This window comes from Macrotis lagotis, chromosome 1 (assembly GCF_037893015.1).
Source record: "Macrotis lagotis isolate mMagLag1 chromosome 1, bilby.v1.9.chrom.fasta, whole genome shotgun sequence".
Classification (NCBI taxonomy): domain Eukaryota; kingdom Metazoa; phylum Chordata; class Mammalia; order Peramelemorphia; family Peramelidae; genus Macrotis; species Macrotis lagotis.
The window spans coordinates 396,530,529-396,555,039 of NC_133658.1; the positions used below are offsets into that span (position 1 = coordinate 396,530,529).

The window sequence follows — 24,511 nt, forward strand, 5'->3', positions numbered from 1 at the left end:
GATTGTACCATTTGGCAAACTCTCAGTAAGAAATAGGATTGAATAAGGAAAAGAAATGGAAGATGTGTATAATTCACACCAACTTTGGAAATTCAAACAAACTTTCATTTGGTTATGACATTCACTCTCTCTGACAGTCAGCAATCACTATAACCAGAGAGAACAGATTTAAACAAGCAGATGTTTAGTTGACAAGAGAATTGTCATCAGAATGGTGAATTTGCTAATAGCTTTCCCCTGGTTGCTAACATTAGCCAATGCTGGTTTTTACCTAACATAAAAAAAGGAAACCAAAATGTGCTCCTAGGTTTCTTTAGTCTACAAACTCACTATTTTATGGACAGACGGATAGACAGACAGTGTCCTCTTCAAAGAAACAACAACCGATTAAATGGAAAATTTCCCATTTCTAGGCAGAAAAAAGACCAGTAAGTAGAAACAGAAAAACAATACACTGGTAACCTTTTTAAAAAGGTTCGGTAAGTTTTTTCAGTTGAACCAAATCAAGATATTATTAACATCATTTCACAGCTGTGAAGAGAGGTTAAGAAAGGTTGTCCTTTGTTTTTGAAGAAGACCATGACATCAGGAAGATGATGCCATGGCCTGCATATACATTAGATTTGAGTGAGGGGATGCTGTGCTAATTCACCAGCTTCACTTTCTCCTCCAAAGTCATCTGGGTCCAGTGGCCAGATATGAGTCATTATGACCAGAGATGGCTCTGGATATGAGGCATACAGGGTTAAGTGACTTGTCCAGGGTCACACAGCTAGTAAGTGTCAAGTGTCTGAGAATGGATTTGAACTTCAATCCTCCTGACTCCAAGGCTAGTCTTTACCACCTAACTGCCATCACTTGTCCAAGGTCACATGTCTAGTAAGTGTCATTCTCAAGTAGAAAGAACAGTTTTTATTTCATACATCAGTTTTTTAAAAGACCTTTGCCAACCCAAAGGAGATGAGTGAAAAAGGGGAATTATTTTCAGAGGCCCAAGAATCTACATCCTATAGGGTGCAATGTACCTAAGAAGGAAGACTAAGAAGTTCTTCACCTCTTAGAGTCTGTCTGCTTTCCTTCAGAGTTCTAATAATATTTGGTGTCCTATACTACATGATATCTCCTGGCTCAGATGTTTCAGGTTCTATATAGTGTCCCTTCCAGCTCTAATGGTATATGCTGTCAGGTTTCCTGCAGCTATGTTATCATGTAATTCCATAGCTTTCTTTCTTTTTTGTTTTTTGATTTTTTTTTGAGGCAATGGGGTTAAACAACTTGCCCAAGGCCACACAATTCTGAGGTAATTATTAAGTGGTTGAGGCCAAATTTGAACCCAGGTTCTCCTGACTCCAGGGCTGGTGCTCTATCCACTGTGTCACCTAGCTGCCCCTAATTTCATAGCTTTCTGAGGTCCAAGAAACTTCTATCCCAAGGACTGTCCTTAAGTGACTACCTGAAAAGACTTTGGACTCTCAAGAACATTTCTGAATTCTGAATTGTCTACTATAATTTTATAGATAAAACTTCAAAAAGAGGCCTCAGAAAATAGGCAAAATCTAGGTTTATAATTTGATTATGAAGTTATCTTTAAAGTTTGCATTATTCACTCAGTTCTTGATTTTCAGAATTCTAGCATAAGAGCACCCAGACTCATCTAGACTCATCTAGAAACTGGGGGATTTGCAGTGTGCTCCTGAATGCAACATTCCCCAGTTTTATGATCTCATTATTTGTTACATACATTAGGATTGTTATCTTATTGTCTCTCTTTGCTATTCTTGCTTTTCTGTATTTCCTCTGGCTCAGGGAGAATTGTCTTAGCTAAGAAGTAACATAATGGGATGTAAAGAACATCAGACTTGGAATTAGGAGACCTTGCATGTGTCTTTAGTTTTCTAGTCTTGAACCAGTTAACTTACTTTTCTGATCCTCAGTTTCCCTATCTATAAAGTGGGAATAAGAAACCCCGTTAGATCTCAGAAATCTCAGAGAAAGTGGATATAAAATTCTAAGTATATATTGTTATATAAATATGGGTTATTAATATTGTAATCCCTATAATATCTATCACAGTTCTGACTATAGAGCAGGTACTTCCTAAAAAATTGTTGCCTTATAGTAAATGGAGATTAATTCCCTTCTCTGCTGAGAACTGTCCACAGTGTCTCTTAAAACACCTGCCCCTGCATAATGCATAAGGAAAGGACTACTTAAGTTCATTCAGGCAGATACTCATGATAGACTAATGCCAGCCCATCTGGTTTCCTGTGATTAGCTTCTCTGCCATGTCAATGCTCCATCTCATAATGACAGTCAGTTCTTTTCTTTTTCTGGGTTTGATCTTTGCCCAACAATATGCAGACAGAAAGAATAGGAGCCAGAAGACTTGAGTTCAAGTTCTGACTTCACCACGTTCTATGTATGTGACCTTGGGTTAAAGTCAATTCCCCAATCTGGAGTTCAGTTCTCTAATTGGCAAAATAGAGATAGTAAGAGTTGCAGTACTTATTTCATAGTTCTTATCACTGTGAAAACATAAACTATGAAGTGCTATGTCCAGGTGAAATACATTGTGATTGGCATGGCCGATAGAAATGTCTGGTGGTTGTCCAAATGTAGACACTACTTTGTTTTCTCCAGGAGGTACTTTGAGCCCATTAAAAGTCTTGCTAAAAAATTAGTGTCAGAGAAAGCTATTTGTCAGCTACTAATTTTCTGTTTCAATGGCCTAATTTTTATGAGTCAGAGCTAAAACAATGGAGCTATATGGTTCTGTTTCTTTCAAGGCAAACACCACCCACTATTTCATCTCAAGAACACCATATGCAGGGTAGCAGCAGGGAGGGTAGGTGAAATGACATTCTGGTAATGGACACTGATGATATGTGACACACTCAGGTAGGGGTAGCACATGACAGCTATGAACAAAGCCAATGGATCTTTGGGGATCCAGTCTCAAGCCCAGGCCTGAAGAACTTGGTTTAGTTTTCTCATCACCATCTCCATGAGTTCAGCTTCTCAGCTTTTCCTTGACCAAGGACCCATGGGTGGCTGGTGGTCACCAGAGAAGGAGCTGTGAGGACAGAGTAAGTTACAGCCTCAGGGAGGATGGCAATCATCAGAAAATCCAAGAAACTTACCTCAGAGCTGACCCCTTGGGTGTCGCAATGCCGTAGCCTTTAGAATCCAAGTTACCTCCCACCTTCATGGTGTCACAGGGCTTCCGCTGTTCAATGTATTCATTCATTGTAGACTCAAGGAGGTAGGCATACTTGCCTTTGGACTTCCTCACCCGAATCATGCCCTCCTCTGTGGTTCTCACGAAAACTGAGGGCTCAGCTGACTTCATATATGTCCACATCTTCTCAAAGACAGCAATCTTTGACCTCTGATATGGGACAGAAACACATTCACCTTTGAATACTTGTCAGTCTGGGAACTGGGCTAGGCCTACATACTAATGAATTACTGAGTAAGACACTGTCATCAATATGATTATCACAGAAAGAAACATTATGGGTGACTGCACAATAAGAGGCCCCTAATTAGTATCAGTGGGTTCTTGAGGACAGATATTTTAGGAATAAAGTAGAGAATAGTGCAGAATCTTTCAATGATCACGAAGAACAATTAAAAATGGTAGGAGGGGCAGGTTAGAAATTGGGCCTTTCATATTTTGGAAGAAATTTAAAAGTACATTGAATATAATAACATTGCCCAGTTGATACAATAGTATAAAAATTAGCAGAGGACAAGTTGGCTATACCTGATTCAGATTTATGACAACATTGAGAGGTAGCATTATGACCCCTGTCTTAGAGTCAAAGGATCTGGGTTGAAGTTTTGGTTTTGACATGTGAACACATGCAATTACTTCTTTAGCCTCAGTTTCTTAATTTCTAAAATGGTACTTCTGTGAGGAAAGTTCTCTGCAATTTTTTTAGAGGCAAGTGGGGTTATGTGACTTGCCCTGGGTCATACAACTATGAATGTCTGAGGTCAAATTTGAACTCAGGTCCTCCTGGGTTGATGCTCAGTCCACTGTGCTACCTAGCTGCCCCTATTCTCTGTAAATTTTAAAGCACTATAGAAATGTGATGATTTTTGTTATTAATTTTATTATTAGTTCTATTAATTATTGTGGTTATTAATATGATTATCATTATTTCATTATGATCTTTTATAAGATCCTTGTGGGAAGGGGTTGTTTCACTTAGGCTTTAGTACTTAGCCTGCTAAATGCTTGTTGATTATTGATTCTACCTTTCAATACTCTTGGGATTAAATGATTAAAAAAATGAAGACATCACACCATTGTTCAAAGATGCCAGCCCACTGAGTTTCACTTAGTTTCTGATTCTTTGTATTTATAAACATCCAATTTTCTAGGTTGGAGTAAGCTTTAACAACCAAGAGCAAAAATTAGCACTTGGGAAAACATAACTAATTTAAACTTTCTCTCTAAATACTTTCTTCTTGTCACACTGTTCTACATAAGAGCCCCTGGAACCACATACTGCCCATGAATGGCTGTGAGGTACAGCTGAAAGCTCATTTAACTTAGCATCAAAACCCTTAGTCTGAGTATCAGCTCTGTCATTTACTTATCTATCCACTGTGTCATTTAATACCCTCTAATATTATCATAATACTTTTACTATCAACTTTCCAGGGTTACAGGTAAGGAAAACGTTAAACAGACATGAACTACTTACTGAGCCAATATAGAAGAAACTCTGGAATAAGCATTAGAAGGTTCAAGAAATGACAACTAGGCAGTGTAGTAGATAGAGTGCTAGGCCTGTATTCAGGAAGATCTGAGTTCAAATACAGCCTCAGACACTGAATAAACTGTGATCTTGGGCAAATCACATCAACATATTACAAGAGAGGTACAAGAAAAAAGGTAAGGAAGCATATATAAAAAGGTAGAGCTTATTTCCAGCTTCGTGGAAGATTCAGTTTTTAAGCTGAGTCTTGAGGGAAACAAACAGATAGCGATAGGTAAAAAGGGGAGGTAAAAATTTCAGACGGAGAAGACATCATCAATGGTATAGAGAAGTTCAGGGAATGAAGAGGGAGAAGAGTATTACTGGAGAGTAGTTTGGGGTCTGATTAGGGAGGGCCTTGGATATTAGGTCAATGAGTTTAGACATTATTCAGTTGGGAATTCCATCTCCCATCTCTATGCCTTTGTACAGATTATCTCCCATGTCTGGAATGTAGTACTCTTTGCCTCCACCTTTCGCATCTTTAACTCCCTTCAAGGCTCTTTCAAGGTGTCATGATGTAAAGGAATTCTTTCCTGATTCCACAGACTGATAGTTTCCCACCTTTTTTTTTTCAGAAATCCTGAAAAAGGAGTTCTCTCTCTTCTTCAGATTAGCTTGCAGTTACTTATCATTGAGGTCAATGGGCAGCTAGGTGGCACAGTGGATAGAGGACTCATGTTTCTGAGTTCAAATCTGACCTCAGGCATTTACTGTGTGATGCTGGGCAAGTCACTTAGTCATGTTTGCCTAAGTTTCCTCATCTGTAAAATGATCTGGAGCAGGAAATGGCAAACCACTCAGGTGTCTTTGCAAAGAATGAGGTCACAAGGCTGAAAAATGACTCAACAACACTTAACTGCTTACATATTATATTCCTTATTGAAGCAGGGAGTGTTTCATTTCTGTCTTTTTGTATACCCAAATGTATAGTATAGTGCATTGTAGATAGGAAGTGCTTAAAAAATGAACTGAATTAAATTGTCAGTGGGAAGTCCTTAGGGTTTTGACGGAGGGGAAAAGCATGATCAGAGCTAAGTATTTTTTATTTTATTTTTATTTTAGTTTTTTTTTTTTTTTGCAAGGCAATGGGGTTAAGTGGCTTGCGCAAGGCCACACAGCTAGGTAATTATTAAGTGTTTGAGGCTTTGAACTCAGACACCCCTGACTCCAGGGCTGGTGTTCTATTCACTGTGCCACCACACCACCTAGCCACCTCCAGAGCTAAGTATTAGGAAACTTGCTCTGGAAAGATTTGTAGGATGGGAAAAACCCTATCTGCATTAAGGAGGATATAATAGTTTCTAGGAATAAGGAGAAAATATTACTCTATGTTCTGCTCTCATCAGATCACACTATTGTTATTGAACTATTGAAGTGAAGTTCTTGGATGACACAGCTTAAGAACATTTATAAACTGAGAAAGAACTAGTAGGAAAGCATTAAAGGTGAGGAAGGGTCTTAAATCCATATCTCATAAGAATTAGTTGAAGGAACTGGGGATGTCAAACTGGGATTAGAAAAGATTTGATGGGAATGATAACTCCCTTCATGTTTGTGAAGGGTTTCACAGGGAAGAATAGTTTTAGCATTCTTGATCCTAGAGAACAGAATTGGAAACGATGAGTAGAAGTTGTCAAAAAAAGGAAATTTAGATTTGACATTCACTGAAAAAAATCTAACAAAGAAAAGCTGTCCAAAAGTGGAATGGGCAGTCTTGGGAATTGTAGGGTTGCCTTCAAGTGGAGACTGAAAGACTACTTGTTTGCTGTGTTATAGCATGGATTCTTTTCAAGGACAGGTTGGACTAGACCACCAGGACTAATTTCCTTTCAGCTCTATAATTCTGCTTTTTCTGTGGTTAGGAAGAGAAAAGAATGGAGATAGGGAGACAAGATAGGGTGATACTATGATGTGATCTCCTGGGCAGAAGAACAAAGGCTCATGTTAGGATATGCATAGATAGCATGCTTAACAAATGTTAGAATGACACTGAACTGGAGAGGGGCTGCAGTTAACACCTTGGAGACTGAATTAAGATTTTTTTTGACAGGCTATAATAATGGGTCAAGTATTACCAGATGAGTTTTAATAAAGATGAATGTAAGGTCTTGTACTCTGGTTAAAAATAATCAGTTGTCTGAGTGTTGGATGGGAGGAGATAAGTTTAGAAAGCAGCCAATGTAAATGAATGATTTAACTTCAATGGAGGTGTCAAGAAGGTCAAACATCACAATTTGTATTAAAAATTATATTCTCAGAAGTAAAATGGAGAAATATTCAAATTAAGTCATGGATCAAATCCTTAGATGACACCAGTAACATCAAGGGAAGAGAAAACATAGAAGGGAAAATGGGAGATGCAATTTGACCTGGCATGATGAAATCAATTTGGAACAAAGATAGTTTTTTGATAGACTTATAAGCAATAATATTTAGAAATAAATATTGTTTTATTGTTTTATACCAAAGCCCCAAGAATCAAAGATCCCATCACTGTGGTCAATGAATGCCAAAGAATAATGTGTGGCAGGTGATACTGATGCATGCTTACAGTGTATTTTTGTTTCTAGATAACTCCTTTCAACTTGGCTCCCAAAGCACTTCACATAATCTAATTAATCTACCAATTATGTGTCTTTGGTTCAGGCTGTATCATAACCACAGGGAGCAGAATTCAGAATGCCATACTGGTTTGAAAGAGAGCTGCAATTTCTTTCATCTGCTTAGAATTCATTCTATTTTGTACAAGTCCAAAATATGGCCTATAATTGTGTCTTCATTTATATAGTAATTTATAGTTTACAAACATTCACTCTTCCATTTTCTCTTTTCATCCCAATAACCACCCTAGGAATTTGACAAGGAAAGATGATTATTCCCATTTTACAGATAATGAAAATGAGGTTCATAAAGGTAATAGCAGTGCTTTTCTAAGGCCATATAAATGGAATTTGAAGTCATTATTTCTGATTCAATTCAATAAATATAATACTTAATGCCTATTTTGTTCATAGACCCATTGCTTTTCCAATTAGATCCTTGTCTTTTGAACAGTTATACAATTGGTGTATATTGTAGAGTCTTCTCTCCATCTATTTCTATATCCTAGTCTTGGAACAGTCCTGTAGTTTTTTAGTGCGAGGGAAAGGCCTTTGGTCAAGGGTCAGAGAGGGGAAAGGAACTTGTTTGTCCTACAGTAAATATATCAATAATGGCAGAGTCAGGGTTAAAATCAAGTTTTCTTGATTCCTGGCTCAACACTCTTTTTACTATCTTTCTTCCTCGATTCAGTGTTTCTTTTCTTACTTATTACATAGAAGCCTCATGATAGAAGTCTTGCTATGGTGTAGAATTTGGTAGAACATTTGTCCCTCTGGGCCCCTTTCCCTGGCCCAGTACTTGCCCCTGAGGACTGATTTAAACTGAGACTGGATTGTATTCTTTTCATTGTTTTCATTATGGAAGCTGTAATGGCTACAGAATCCTCCTACCCCCCCTCCTCAGGAATCAGTTCATGATTTTGTTCTCTGTGGTTTAGAAAGGTTAACTAAAATGACACAGAGATTAGAAAAATGAAACATGTAGAGAGGGATTAAGGGAGATCAATTTGCATGAAACCACAAAAACAGGATGAAAAAGAATACTCTTCTGACCTATAAATAAACCAGAAGGTAACTCTAAAAATGAACAGAGGGGAAATAATATATGTTGTGTTTCAGGAGAGGGTCAGGAATGAAGGAAAACTGGAAACTCAAGGCTAAATATGGTAACAAACAAAAAAGCCGTTAGTAGTATTAAGTGGACTGTAGTAAATATGGTAAAAGGCAGAGATCAGGAATGGGGTAGATAAGAGGAGGGAAATCACACTGAATCACAGAATCTTAGTAAAAATCAAGACCTTAGAGTTTGTCAAGGGGAGATGGGAACTTAGAAGGACCAATGTTAGAGCCAGAAAGATTAGAAGCTACAGTGTCTGGCTGGGAGTAAACTTGGATATGCTTTACTCCTCTACATCTTACAAATGAGGAAATTGAGACGTAGAGATGAAAAGTGGCTTGCCCAGGGAAATAACAATGGAACAGCTTCCAAAAAGGACACAGTATCACTTCCATGGGATTGTGCAGTCCTTAGCAATTTTAATTAGGACACAGAGAGTATGTGCACATAGTTATAGCCTCTTTGCCCCAGCTCATTCCCAACTCATCAATCAGAATTTGTATCCCTTTCAAAATAAGAAAGAAGAGAGAGAAACTTTTGATTAGTATTCAATTCCTAGTGGACTCTGGGATGACTATTTCCATCCCTAAGTTCTAAAGAGGTAAGTTGTATAATGATTCTGCAAAATATCCTAAAGTTGCTTCAGTAATTGTTCTAATAGTATTAAGTACATAGGAACTATGGTGGCCCTCCCCCTTGCATTTGCTGATAATGATATTTATGATGGTGATGCTGATGGTGGGGATGATAATCTTTCTATTGTACATTTCTTTTTTCCCCTTGAGTGAAAAATGATTTTCTGTTTTCTCCTACCCTAAAAAATTCTTTAGTAGATCCTGCTTCCAAGGTCCCATAAGCAATCTCAGTTTGTTTAGCCAGGTCTTCAGCACTTTCAATAGGAGATACCATTCTCTCCACAGTCAGGAAGGCTGCCAGGTTAGCTGTGTAGGAGGAGATGATGATCAAGGTGAAGAACCACCAGACACCACCAACAATTCGACCAGAGAGAGACCTACATACCAAGAGAAAAAGGAAAAGAAAGAAAGACAGGAGATTCAATTGAAGTTTAGTCATCATGATAGTCAGGGTTTAGTGCTTCATCCAAGTCAGGAAGGTTGGGATGGTTCAAGGATCAGAGTGAATTTGTTCTCCTAAGAGATAAGAACATCTGAGGCACTGATGGTAACCTCAGGTGGTAAAGCATACACACACACACACATTTACTAACTATAACAACTCGTATATGCACAATTGTGCTCCTACCTATATGCATATAGAAATATACATGACCAAACAAACTTATAGAAATACATACAAATTCTTACACAGTTCAAACACACAGAGGTAGTTTGATATAAGAAAAAGAGGGTTAGACTTGCATCCAAGGATTCTGGGTTTGAATCTTGTCTCCAGTGCTTTCTATCTTTGTGCCCTTGATCATGTCACAACTTCCAGGAATATTTTTTCATGTATAAAACAGTGATAAATTCCATATTTAACTTGCAACAGGGGGTTGTTATAGGGAGAGTGTTTGGCAAACATTAAAGTGAGAAATGTTTGTGAGTTCCTATCAGACATATATAAGCATAGACAAAGAGAATCATATCACTTTATATCTGGTAAGGGACTTTAGGATTCATCTTGTCCAGCCTCTTCTTCTTTGCATAAGTGGACATTAAGACTTAGAAAGGTAATGTGAATTGTGAAATGATTGAGAAATGATCAACTATGATGGACCCAAGTACTCTCAGAAGTTTGGCAATCAAGGACAATTCTGAGAGATTTGTTATGAAAAATGCCATCCACATCCAGAGGAAAAAACTACAGAGTCTGAATGCAGACCAAAATATACTATGTTTACTTTTTAAAACTTTTGTGTAGTTTCTTTCTCTCTTATGATTTTTAATTCTCCCTCAGTTCTAATTCCTCTTTCAAAACATGCATAATATGGGAAAATGTTAAACACAATTGTACATGTATAACCTATAGATTGCTTGCTACCATGGGAGAGGGAACGGAAGGGGGGGGGTTAGGAAAAAATGTGGAACTCAAAAGCTTGCAAGAGAATGAATGTTAAGATTGGTAATTGGAAGAAAAAGAAGGAAAAAAATAAAGGGAGTGTTACTTGTTTATGTGCACTCTAGTTCATACACCTTTGTATCAAATAATTCAAAAAGTTACTTGTTTAAGTCCCAGTTCAGATGTTCTATGCTGAGTCCCTTTCTAGACTCCTTATCCTTTCCCCAGGTGAGTGCTGGAGGGGTGAGAGACAAGGAAGACAAGTTTCTGCCTATACACCAAGGTCTCCAAGGTTTCCATTTATTGAACCAAATACCAGTGCTTAAATATTCTTCCCAGTCCCTTAGTCCACTCCCACTCCCATGGCACTTAGTAAAATAAGGCTCTGGTGCTCAAGTATACCAGGTGATGATAGTTTACAGTGCTCCCACACAGGACAGTCCATAACATATTCCCCTTCTTGTCCTTTTATTGAAATGAAATTATTACATAATGAATTCTACATAAGTTGTAAACAAAAGTTCAAAAATAGTATAACAAATGTCAATTAAACAATAGTAAAAACCAATATTCCCAAATTCCTTGAAATATATTTTATCCCCAACTTAGAAGCAAAGATTACAAAGGTTTTTTTGCCAACAAAAAACTTTTCAAAGAGATCAAATTCAAAATCCAAACTAAAAGGAGTAACATTTAACTTTACCTAATGATTTCAGAGTTTAGACACTAACACAAACATAGAAACAACTCTCTTGTGTCACATTTGCCAAGCTGAGACTGATACCCTGGCCAGTACTAGAACTCAGAATATAGAAACATTTTTCCCACCTCTCCAGGCCAACAGAGTGATGTAAAAACATCCTACTGAAGAATACACACACACACACACACACACACCCCCACCCCCACCAAAATATTAGCCATAAGCACAGGTTTCCTTCAAAAGACAAAAATCTAAATTTCTCAATCGCAGAAAAAAATCTTCTTTCCCTTTTTTCTTAACTAATTAACCATGAAGCTTTCCAATCAATAACCTAAAAAAACAATCATTGACCAATCCCCCCTCCTCAAACCAGTAAGAAGGCATGTGGGGGTCCCTTATTTCTAGAATCAGTTTTTGGAGGGGTTTTGTCCTTGTAGTGAAGCTTTCATTCCATCTGAGACATAGGCTTGAGTTTCAAAAAGGAAGATTTCCCTTCTCCCTCCCCCCTCCTTCTGCAGAAGGTGGAATGGCAGAGAATGAGATAGAACATTTGAAATTACTTAAGTTGTTAACAACAGTACAATTTGGAGTTGTTGCACTGTCTGAACAATAGTTACCACCATTACAACCTGTCCAATAGCATGCGACATTTTTGCTCTCAACACAAAAAAGTGCAGTTAGTGTTCAATTCACAGCCCTCTGTTGTCAGACCAATGACTGAGTTGCACCCAGCTTTAGGCTAGAAAGTGAAACTTGCTGTGGCTTCCCAAGCAAAACTCACAGTCAGCATCAGGGTTCGAGTCAAAGTCTGCATCAGGGTCTGCATCAGCAATGAAAAGTCTCTGAAGTTGACTGTGGATTTAGGGGTTTGGGTCCACTCAACACACATAACACAATCAGGCTGGCAGTCCTGGCCAAAAAAGAATGACAAGCAGGTTCTCTGCATCCGATCATGGCTCTGGTACGGACTGCTGTTGAGAAAGTAGCTCTGTCCCCTGCATCACTGCCTCAGAGACTCCACTTGCCTCTGACTCCTCAGTGCTGAATACTTGTTTGTCTTCTCACTTTCGCTTTACACCTTTGTTTAAAATCAGCCTTATGCGGCGGCTAGGAGGCGTAGTGGATAAAGCACCGGCCTTGGAGTCAGGAGTACCTGGGTTCAAATCCGGTCTCAGACACTTAATAATTACTTAGCTGTGTGGCATTGGGCAAGCCACTTAACTCCAGTTGCCTTGCAAAAAAAAAAAAAAAAACAAACCTAAAATCAGCCTCCTAGTAACAAAACCCTGTTACTTTCTCTGAAGTCCTCTGCTCTGGGATGTCCACCAGCTTCCTCTTGCTTGTATCTACTGGTCCTTATCCTGGACTTCATTCAGTCAATTCTGCCTTCTTGTCCCTATATGGGTGCTATAAGTTGAGTCCCAGTTCAGACATCATATATGTTGAGTCCATTTCTGGACTTCTTATCCTTTCTCCAGGCGAACATTGGAGGAACAGGAGATAAGGAAGAAAAGTTTCTCCCTATACACCAAAGTCTCCAAGGTCTCTGTTTATTGAACCAAATACTAGTGCTTAAATATCCTTCTCAGTCCCTCAATCCACTCCCACTCCTGTGGGAGGTGCTCTGGTGCTCAAGCACACCAGGTGATGTTAGTTTACAGTGCTCCCATACACAATAGTCCCTAACAGATACTGACTTAAATGCCAGATATACAAAAATGAAAACAAAATTGTCCTTAACTTAGACATGACAAGCCAAACTTTTGCTTTTGCTGTGTCACTTTGGCAGTTGTGTGGAGCATGGATTTGAGAGAGGAAAAGAATGGAGGTTGGGAGATCAACTAGAAGGTTATGGCAATAATCTCAGTCAAGCTGCAGGGAAAGACTGAACTCAGGTGTTGGTTTATTTGAAGTTAGAGAAAGGGATGGATGTGAAGGGTTGTGTGGTGGTAGAAATATTATGACCTGGTAACTGATTGGTTAAGGTGGGTGAAATAAAGTGAAGAGTCAGGGTTGATTCCAAGGTTTAAAACCTGGGGACCTGAAAGATTTTGGAACCTTTAAAAGAATATGGGAGGTTAGGAAAAAGGGAATGTTGAGAGGTGATGAATGCATGGGAGCTGATGCTATGAAAGGGAGAGAGGGGACTAGGACAGATTACATTGCACATTCACATATGGTTGATGGAAATGGATAATGGTCTATCAAGAAAGAAGACCAATCATATGAAAAATTGCTCTAAATAACTGATTATTAGAGAAATGCAAATTAAAACATCACACGTCTCAGACTGGCCAATATGACCAGAAAGGACAATGATCAATATGGGAAGGGATGTGGGAAATCTGGGACACTAATACTTTCTTTGTTGGTGGAGCTGTGAACTCATCCAACCTTTCTGGAGAGCAATTTGGAATTATGCCCAAAAGACAACAAAAATGTGCATACCCTTTGATCTAGCAATACCACTATTGGGGCTATACGCTGAAGAAATTATGGAAAAGGGTAAAAACATCACTTGTACAAAATATTCATAGCAGCTCTGTTTGTGGTGGCAAAGAATTGGAAATTGAGGGGATGTCCACCAATTGGGGAATGGCTTAATAAACTGTGGTATATGTATGTGATGGAACACTATTGTTCTATTAGAAACTAGAAGGGATGGGAATTCAGGAAAACCTAGAAGGATTTGCATGAATTGATGCTGACTGAGATGAGCAGAACCAGAAGAACATTGTACACCCGAATGGCAACATGGAACTGATGATCAACATTAATGGACTTACTCATACCAACAGGGCAACAGTCAGGCAAAATTTTGGGGTATTTGTGATGGAGAATGCCATCTGTGTCCTGAGATATAATTGTGGAGTTTGAACAAAGACCAAAGACTATTGCCTTTAATCTAAAAAAATGTTATCTTATTATGTAATTCTGCTATATCTCATACTTTATGTTTCTTCCTTAAGGATTTCTCTCTCATCACATTCACCTTAGATCACTGTATGCCATGGAAACAATGTAAAGACTAACAGACTACCTTTTGTGGGGGTGGGGGGAGGGAAGCAAGATTGGGGGAAAATTGTAAAATTCAAAATAAATAAATCTTAAAAAAAATGGAAGGAAAAGAAAGAAGACCAGATAAGCAGGAAGAGAAAGGAAGAGAGCAAATATTATCAGCAACATTGTGAGATGAACAACTATGATGGATGAAATGTCTCTCAGCAGGATCAAGGACAATCCTGAGAGACTTGCTATGGAAAATGCCATCCACATCCAGAGAAAAAGTTATGGAGTCTGAATGATATTATGTTCACTTTTTAAGCTTTTATTCCACCTTATTTCTAATTCCTCTTTCACAACATGCCTACATGGAAATATGTTACAAACAATTATACAGGTATAACCTATATCAGATTGTTTACTGCCATGTGGAGAGGGGAAGGAAGGGGGAAGTAGAAAAATATGGAATTCAAAAGCTTCAATATCATGAAAACCCAGGGATGAGAGAGTGCTTCTGGACTGAAGAGCTGTCCAACAGTGTCAAATGCTGCAAGGATTTCAAGATTGAGAACTGAGAAAAAACATCAGATTTTTGCATTTAAGATATTGGTATCCTTGGAGAGAGCAGTTTCATTTGAGAAATGAAGTTGGAAGTCAGTTTGTAAAGAATTATGAGAAGTGACAAAAGAGGAGAAAATGCTCATATATACAAACACACATTTCCTTCTCTTCAAGTCAAGACTATGGGATGATCTGGGCATGCATTTGATTAATAAAGAAGGAACCAGTGACGAATACATATCCAAATACATAGAGATGCACATAAGCATATAATTTATATGTCTATATATGTATCTATGCATAGCAACGTAAGCATATGACATACAAATCTCACACAGAAAGACATGCATATCCATATACCATACCTATATATCTATGTACACAGCTGTATACATATAAACATATATATATATATATATATATATATATATATATATATACAATAACACACATTTCTGTTTTGAGATATCCAGAAATAATCTAAATCTGCCTTCTGGCTGTCCTGCTGCTGTTAACAGCCATCTGCCAACTCTGCCCTTTCTTTAAAAGGCCACCCAGATGGGTGAGGGAGGGAGCACATTGGAAGGAAATTCCAAATCAGGGCCCTTCTTGGCAATGCTACTGCTCTTTTGGGGAAGAGTTCTCTTTCACAAACTGAAGACACTCCCACAAACTGTACAAGGGTACACTCCTGTAACCACAGCAAGGGACATTTTATTCCATATCTCTTTGGCAAATGTGATAACCATATGCTGGGTACGTGTTATGTTAGGAAAAGAAAAAAAATGTCTCCTTTAGCAGAGCTTCTAGAATAGTTTTATCCTTTCATTTTTTAAATGCTTCACACATAGACTAATTCTTCTTTTGCAAGGCTGCCTGGGCAAGCTGATGTATTTTTAAGCCTCCACCAATGCAGATATGCAAGGACCTCAGCATGAAAAAGACTGGAGTTAGAAACATTCTTAAAATATAAGGAATAGTTACTTTTGTGCCAAAAAGGGCTTAAAAACATAGAACACCAGGTCTGGAAAGGATGTTATAACATATAACATCAGAATTTGAAGAGATCTTAGAATATTCCCTGTCAGAGATAGAGAGGCTTAGAACCCAGAATGTTAGAACCTAAAATACAAAAATAAAAAGTGGTCAGACTAACACAATGCACTGGAAGAAAATATAGTCTTTCTATCGTGACCAATTTTTACTTGTAAAAATGTAAAAACAGGAATCTTTTTTGGAAAATCACTGGTAATTGATCATGCACCTTCTACTTGAAAACTTTCAGTAATAGGGAGCTTGCTATTTATCAAGGTAATCTGTTGTACTGTGAAGTAAAATACTTGGGATTAAATATCTGCCTGCAATGTCCCCTCATTTCTGCCTTCTGAGACCACAAAGAACAAGTTTAATCCTTCAGCCTTTCTGATATCTGAAGAAAGGTGCCTCCTCCTTAAGTCTTCTCGGCTATGGTGATTGATTTTACTGGGGTCCCATGGCTAAAAAACAGAAGAGTCAGCACTTAAACTCAAGTTTTATTCTTAATTCAGTGCTTTTCCCACTATATCTCATTTCCCTTCAGGTTCAGAAAAATAAATTTCTTTGCCTATCCCTAAGCAAACAGAGTATTAAAAAATTCATTTATATAGCATTTTTTGTTTTTGTTTTACAAAGGATTTTCCTTGTAATAACTTTGGGGGGGGTACATCCAGGTACTGTTATTCCAATTTTATAGATGAGAATACAGTCACTAAGATTTAAGGATGTAGCTAGGTTCTTTGAAATGGGGATATGATCAGAATTGTATCTTGAACTCAGGTCTCTGACTCTATATCCAATATTTCTTTTCTTTTTCATTTTTAATTTCCCCCACATCAAGGTCTTTAATGAAAGTGAATGCCTTCCCTGAAAGCTCAGTACAGAGAGATCCTGGGACTTCCTCTCTGCTCTCCCTGGGTTTGTCTTTTATTAATATTTATCTCTGGGGTTTCTAATGTCATTTGTCTAGTGTGCTGAATTCCCTGCATTACCCTGAGCTTATTGAAATTTTTCAGAGAAATTCTACTGCAAAATATCATGCAAGTGTTATTTATGGCTTTATCCATGGGCCATGGGGAAGTGGTCTTCTAACCCTGACACAGATTTGGAGACTCATTTGCATCTCATCCACCAGATGCCATCTTAGAGCTTTCAAGCTTTTAATTCAATGCTGGCTCAGATGAGATTATAACCTTCTCTCCCCACCCCCCTAGTTATTTTCTGAGTCTGTGCAGTGATGGGAAGATCCTGGGGCTTAATTCAATCTTGGCTCTCCCATTGACTAGTTCATTCCCTCTGGAATATCTCTAAACTGGGAATTTAATTTAATTCAAATAAATAAACACTAAGCCAGGTATGTGTGTGTTTGTGTGATGTTGTGCTAGGTACTATGTATTTACAAACACATACACTGAGTGTATGCAATATGAAGTTTAGATAATTCGTAGTCTCTGCCTTCATGACCCTTAATAATAGTTAACATAGTTAGCTTTACATAGTTTAAGGTTTGCAGAGCATTTTACAGGCATTATCTCATATGATCCTCACAACAATTCTGTGAGGCAGGTGCCCTATTTTGCAGGTGGGGAAACTGATGCTCAGAGAAGACAATTAGTTAATTTGTTCAGGCCCCCATGATTATAAATGTTTAAGTCAGGAATTGAACAAATCTTCCTGATACCAAGTCTACTACTTTTCTATCTACTCTTGGATGTAGTCTTTACTGAGAAGAAGGATAGGATACAAGTTAAGATAAAGGTAACATAAAATAAGACAAATACATTAGTGAATTTCCAAACTCAAACAAAACACTCTGTCTTCCAATTCTTGGTAGGTTCATTGGTTGGCCCCTAGGCCTGCCATTTTCTCCTTCCTTATTGCTACCTCCTGGCTTTCTTCCCATTCCACCTTGCACAGGAAGCCTCTCCTAATTCCTTTTAATTCTGATGCTTTCCCTCTTATATTGAGCCTGTCCCAGAGAAATGAGGAAATACTTCATGGAAGAAATTTCATCTAAATTGGCCATTAAAAGATGTAAGGGGAGGTGGTAGGTGATTAACATTCCAGACATATGGAACTCTATGTGTAAAGGTATGAGAGAAGGTCAGTGAAAGTCATGTTCACTTGAAAGAGAGTATGATGATGATGATGATGATAACACATTTATATAGGACTTACCATGTCTCTGGTACTAGACTAAGAACAACAACAACAACCTTAACAGTTTACATTTATATAATACTTAGATTATTTTAGCTATTGTGCCATAATTATTGTCTCATTTGATCCTCTCAACTATGCTATTATCCCTATTCTACAAAAAAGGGAAATCGAAGCAAACAGAGATTAAATGACTTGACCTGGGTCATGTAGGTGCTAAGTGCCTGAAGTCAGATTTGGATAGTAATAAATAATTATAACTAACATTTATATGCTTACTATGTCCCAGGAACTTTTAAATTATCTCATTATCTGATTGTCAACCCTGAAGATAAAAACGATAGGTTGATTACTTAGATTTTTAGTAAAATTCTGGCATGTACTAATGAAGGAACAGTTTGGGACTAATAAAAAAGAAAGCATTATTTACTATACTTTTGATAAGTATGTTATGCCAGATTAACATCATTATTTTTTCTTGTTTTTAGAGTTACTAGTCCTACCAGACTCTATAAATTCTATAAAAGTGGCATACCTTTATTTAAGTAAATCATTTGACAAAATATTTCAGGCTATTCTTACAGATAAAATGGAAAGATCAGGACTTAATGAAAATTCAATCCAGGGAATTCAGAAACGGTCAAATGTCTGAGGTCAAAGAATATTCATTAATGGCTCAATGCCATCTTGAAGGGAAGCATTTAGTTGAATGTCCCAGTTATCTTGTCCTTGACTCTGTGTTGTTATATTTTTATATATCTTTATAAGACATAATTTGTGGATGACCCAAAGCTAATAGGAATAAATGTAAATTCCCAACCTTGGGCTCAAAAGGCAATTTTCATTTAAAATTACAAAATATAGCCTTCTATTTTAAAACTTCTGGTGGAAATACATTGTTGAGAGTATGCTATGACTACCTAAGAAGATAATGGGATCTCAGCCTTTATTCAGAGAGGCATAGTGTCCAAAAGGAAAAAAATAAATTCTGTTGTTCCCTGTTCTGGTCAGATCATATCTAGAGTGTTGTTAAGTTCTAGGCACCACATTTCAGGAAGGACATTGATAAATTAGACTATTCAAGAAGGAGAAAGTACTAGAAGATAATTAGATTTACTTTCACTAGAGATCCTTAAGCAAAGACTGAACAATCAGTTTTCATGGATATTATTATTGGTTTCTTTGGCAGGTAGAGATTGGATTAAAGGCATTTGTGGTCTCTCCAAAATTTCAGATTTGCTGACCACTAAATCAACCAATAAACATTTAAAGTTATTAATGTGGAAACCTGAGTAAACAGTGGTAGCCAAGATGGACAAGATGAATGAGGAGGGATAGATATGGGGGAAAGATAAAAAAGCTCTATTGCTCTATTTTGGACATACCAAGTTTGAGGTGCTGTTAGAGATACAGGCATTTAAGTGAGTTCAGAAGCAAGATTAGGTCAATATAAATTTAGAACTTGCTTATCTACTGGTGATGATTAAGGCAGTTATAGAGAATGAGTTTGCTAAGGGAATATACATGTTTGAATTTTTCCTCTTTCTGTTTGTGTGTGTGTGTCTGTGTGTGTGTGTGTGTGTGTCTATTCATGTATATGTAAATCAAGAATAGATCTTTAGGGATCTACTCAGAGAAGCCATATAGAGAAGAACAAGGATATATTCTTGGTGTAAGGCCTACATCAAGTGGTTCGATAACATGATGACCCTGCAATGAAATTAAAATTGCTCCTGTAGAAACAGAAGGGTAGAGGAAAAAATAATACAGGTTAGAAGTGGGGGTAGGAATTCCATTGTGTTAAAATTTTCAGAAGAAATGACTGAAAAAGCCAATGAATTTGATGATAAAGAATGTCATTGGGGACTTTTGAGGATAAAGTTTCACAAAATGATGGAAAATAAATCCTAATTGCCATGGTTTGAAGAAAAAATGAGGCCATAAGAAGAAAGTATTAGACAAAGGTAACATATGTATAAATTTTTTTTCAAGAAGTTTAGCAGTGAAAGGGAAGAATGGTAGGATGGTAGTTGAAAGGGAAGATGTTTTGGTTGTTTTTTCTTTTAAGTGGAAATCAGAGAGACCAGGGCAGTTTATAGGATATTGGAAGAAGCCAGTGGCAAGGGAAAGAGAGAAGATGAAATACTGAACTTGACCTGTTCCCCAATTGATAAATAGTCAAAGGATATGAACAGACATTTTTCAAATGAAGAAATTAAAGCTATATATAATCATATAAAAATGGCCCAAATCATTATTGATTAGAGAAATGCAAATTAAAACAACAATCTCACACCTATCAGATTGGCCAAGATGAGAAAAAGGGAAAATGATCAATATTGGAGAAGTTTTGGGAGGATTGGGTCATTGTTGCATTGCTGGTGAAGTTGTGAATGGATTCAACCTTTCTGGAGAACAATATGGAACCATGCCCAAAGAGCAATAAAACTGTTCATACCCTTTGACCCAGCAATTTCAATTCTAGGTCTATATCCAGAAGAAATTATAGAAAACGAGAAAAGCCCTATGTGTTTCAAAATATCCATAGCAGCTCTTTTTGTAGTGGCAAAGAAATGGAAATTGAGGGGAGGCCCATCAACTGGGAAATGGCTAAACAAGTTATGGTACATGAATATTATAGAATACTATTGTTCTATAAGAAACCATGAATGGTTGGACTCTAGAGAAGCATGGAATGACTTATGGGATCTGATGTTGAGCGAAGGGAGTAGAACCAAGAGAACAATGTATATATCAATAGCAATATTGTGAGATGAACAACCTTGATGGAAGCAGCTCCCCTCAGTAATCCAGAGAGCTAGGAAAACTGTATTCAACTGGCTATGGACTATATTATCCTTATCCAGAGGAAGAAAAACTAAACACAACAAAATACACACACACACACACACACACACACACACACACAAACACTTCAGAATCTAATGAACACTTTATAAAAATTATCTCTTATGTATCTCTTTCCCTTAATCCTAATTATTCATACTGAAAATTACTAATCTGTAAACATGTTTATCAAAATATGTATGTATAATGCTAACCTGATTATTCATGATGAGGGGAGGGGAGTGTGAAGAGAGAGTGGAAGGAAATGTTGTAACTTAAAATATACATGTACATGTCAATAAAAATAAATAAATAAATTTAAAAAGATAAAAGATTGAACTTGACTAAAGATGGTCCTATGAAAACCCCCACCCTAGTCCAATTCTCTTGAAAAATGCCTAAGTAACTATGAAGAAGGGTGCCATACAAAGTAGAGATTCAAAAAGAGAAACACCAATGAACTCTTCTGAGTTTAATATTGCACTGGAAGAGAGCTTAAAGCCTATAGTTGTTTTGACTAGGTGGAAAAGGCATCTAATATGAGACTAAATTCAGCCTTGGGTATTCCAGAAGAGATGGCAAGGTCAATATATACTCATGGTAAGTGTCATGGGTTCTGAAGCCAGTTTGAACTCTAGGTTAGACAGGTATCAACAGCTAGGCTGAGATCAGCTTTATCTCCTGATCAGAGGCCCAGAGGCCATGAATGACATCATCTCTGCATCTAGTTCTAGGTTCTTAAAATGTGTTACAGAAGATAGTACGGCATAACTCCATGAAATTTCTTAGTTAGGGATGATAGTGGGGTATCACTGATGGAGTCACTCATCCAGACTGTCATTTGGCAGCAAGGATGACACAGCCTACCATAGGAACAGCATTGCTTTCCCCAAGGTCTGGATTGAGTGATTAGGCCCCAGTCTAGCTAATATTTTTAAGATGGTGGGAAAGAGAGAAGTTGGTTCTAGCATAAAACTGAGAGACTGAAGAGAGAGAAGGGATGATAGCTAGAGCAAAGTCATGGAAGAAATGGGGAGGGAAATAAGAACAGGTATGAACACATCAAAATTAGCTTTAATTAGTAAAAGGGATATTTCTCATTCAGTGACCAGAGGTGAATTTGAAAGGGAGGGTAATAATATTTTGAAAGTTTAGAGAATAACAAAGCAATGTACTAGGGGGATATCTCTTTAATCATTTTTTGAGCAAAATACAAAGCTAGGCAAGAACCATAGCTAGCACTTATATAATGCTTTAAGATTTACAAAACACTTTACGGATATTATCGCATTTTATCCTCACAACAACTTTGGGAGGAAGGTGCTATTATTATTTCCATTTTATGGATGAGAAACCTGTGGCAGATAAAAGTTAAGTGCCTTCCCAATGATCATAGAACTAATAGGTGTCTAGAGTAGGATTTGGATCCTGGTCTTCTTGATTCCAGGTTCAGTGCTCTATCCACTGCATACCTAGCTATCCTATAATTATAGGAATATGAGAATGGGACTGGTGGCAAGAAGAAAACGGTTGAAACAATTATTATGAAGAATGAGATATAGTCATAATAGGAGGCGAAAAAGTCTTATTAAATTTCAATAAGGCCTTATTTCAGCTTATGGTCCATGTAATTGTAGTGTACAAAGTTGGTTCATCTTCACTGAGTCACTGAGGTGGGAGGAATAGGTGGTAGATAGAGAACCAACCTGATAGTAGACCCAAGGAAGAGCATTTGCCTGGTTGGGAGTGGTGAAAAGCCAGAGGGCAAAGATACTAGTGCAGTGGGTAATAAGAAATCAAAGTAGAAAACAATGGAGTCACACATAAAGTGGGTGATACTTGGAAACTGGGGGGTGGGGACTGAGAGAACAGAAATCTTTTAAGGGGCTCAAAGAGCAGGACAAAAGCATTAGAGTGAATAGGGAAGCAGAAAGATAGAAGATTAAAATTCAGTTCTCCTACCCTAAACTTTTAATTTCTGGATCTTAGAGGCAACACAATGTTGAAAGATAGTAAAATCTATAATAGTACCATGTTAGTATTATTGAAGGAGATCATTGCAGTTTAGGAGGTTGAGAATTAAGAGAGCAATTAGCTAGAGGAATTGGTCACCATGAATACTGAAGTCATCCATGAAGGAGTGATGGGAATGAGGTAGAGAAGACCACACCTCACTCTTTACAATCTTTAAGGTTAGAGCTATTCTTTTCAGCTTTAGAAATATCACAAATAGGATAGTTTTAATGAATTGAATGAAAACTCAGAAGCAAACACCTTATAGGGAATAGCTACCAACCAACTAATCAAAAAGGATTAAATAGATTTGTTACTAAAAAAAATTCTGTATTAGACACTTGGAATACAAAGACATAAATGAAATGAACTTTTCCCTCAAGGAGCTTATATTCTAGATAAGAATGATCTGAAGTGACCTTAGTGAATAGGGATTATGACCACTTCTAATACAGGTACTAGTAGTCAGTAGGGGTGAGCAGTAAAATGAATAGCTGCCAACATAGAAGATTTCTGGAAACAGAGCTTATTTCTTTTTTTTTTTAGGTTTTTGCAAGGCAAATGGGGTTAAGTGGCTTGCCCAAGGCCACACAGCTAGGTAATTATTAAGTGTCTGAAACAGGATTTGAACCCAGGTACTCCTGACTCCAAGGCTGGTGCTTTATCCATTATGCCATCTAGCCACCCCAACAGAGCTTATTTCTAAGGAAGAAACAGGTTTCTGTTAAAAGTGAAGAGATGGGAGGGAAGTAAGATTGGGGGGAAAATTATAAAACTCAAATAACATCTTTAATAAAAATAAATTAAAAAAATAAAAGTGAAGAGATTAGAAGGATGACTGGTATAAGTATTCAAGGATACAGGAAAATTTACTGCCAAAAGTATAAATGTTCTAATGGACAAGGACAACTGGATTGGAGAGGGAACTGAGTTGAAGTAGAGGTGATTAGAATAGAGGAAAATTTTGGAGAAAATTTTGTATGGACATGCTACTTTTCAACTGGAGTTGTGGAATTGAGAGATAGATGCTGTGAACAGATAGTTTACAACATTAATTCCCTCTACAAGTCATAAAAAGCATTTAGAATCTTGTTTTTTTGTGGAGAACAACAGACTTTTAGAGATGTGGTTCCTTGACTGATGAAGGAAGATGTTAGGTTTTTCTCTGCTTTAGACTCTTGGGTGGGCAAAGAGTAAAGGATTATGGAATCAGTTTCTTGAGAGGCTGCTATTCAGTCTTCTAGATATTTTTCCTCTAAGTATGTCTTGGCTTATTGATTTACTTCTGGAGATGTCTTGTGGAACCTAGGGGCTCATGAGAGGAAGTATGAATGGTGTACTATAAAGACTTTTAGTCTTGGGATTAGATGGTCCAAATTTTATTTCTTTTTCCAACACAAATCAGGTGATCCTACGTAAGTAATTTACTTTTTTCTAGCCTTAGTTTCCTCATAAAAGTACAATACTTATAGGAACATTATGATGAAAACTCCTGGCATATATTAAAGAATTGTATAAGACATAAAAGATAATTTCAGCCAACACAAATGGAGATGTGTATGTGTGTATGTTTGTGTAAGTGTATGTGTGTATGTGCATACATGTGTTTTTACAATGCTATTGCTTTTGTCAGTTTATATGCTGCCCATACCATCTAAAATATAGGATACATTTGGATGGG

General features: G+C 37.3%; 1 protein-coding gene across 2 annotated transcripts in view; it reads right to left on the bottom strand.

The window, feature by feature from the left end:
- The window catches only part of GRIA1 (glutamate ionotropic receptor AMPA type subunit 1), a 352,588-nt gene that overhangs the window by 51,981 nt on the left and 276,096 nt on the right, over positions 1-24,511 (bottom strand). For both annotated transcript variants that reach the window (XM_074212568.1, XM_074212569.1), the window contains exons 12-13: positions 9,303-9,501; positions 3,141-3,388 (exon numbers count right to left, since the gene is read on the bottom strand). In XM_074212568.1, the coding sequence (XP_074068669.1) occupies positions 3,141-3,388; positions 9,303-9,501 (447 nt within the window). The remainder of the gene's footprint in view (positions 1-3,140; positions 3,389-9,302; positions 9,502-24,511) is intronic.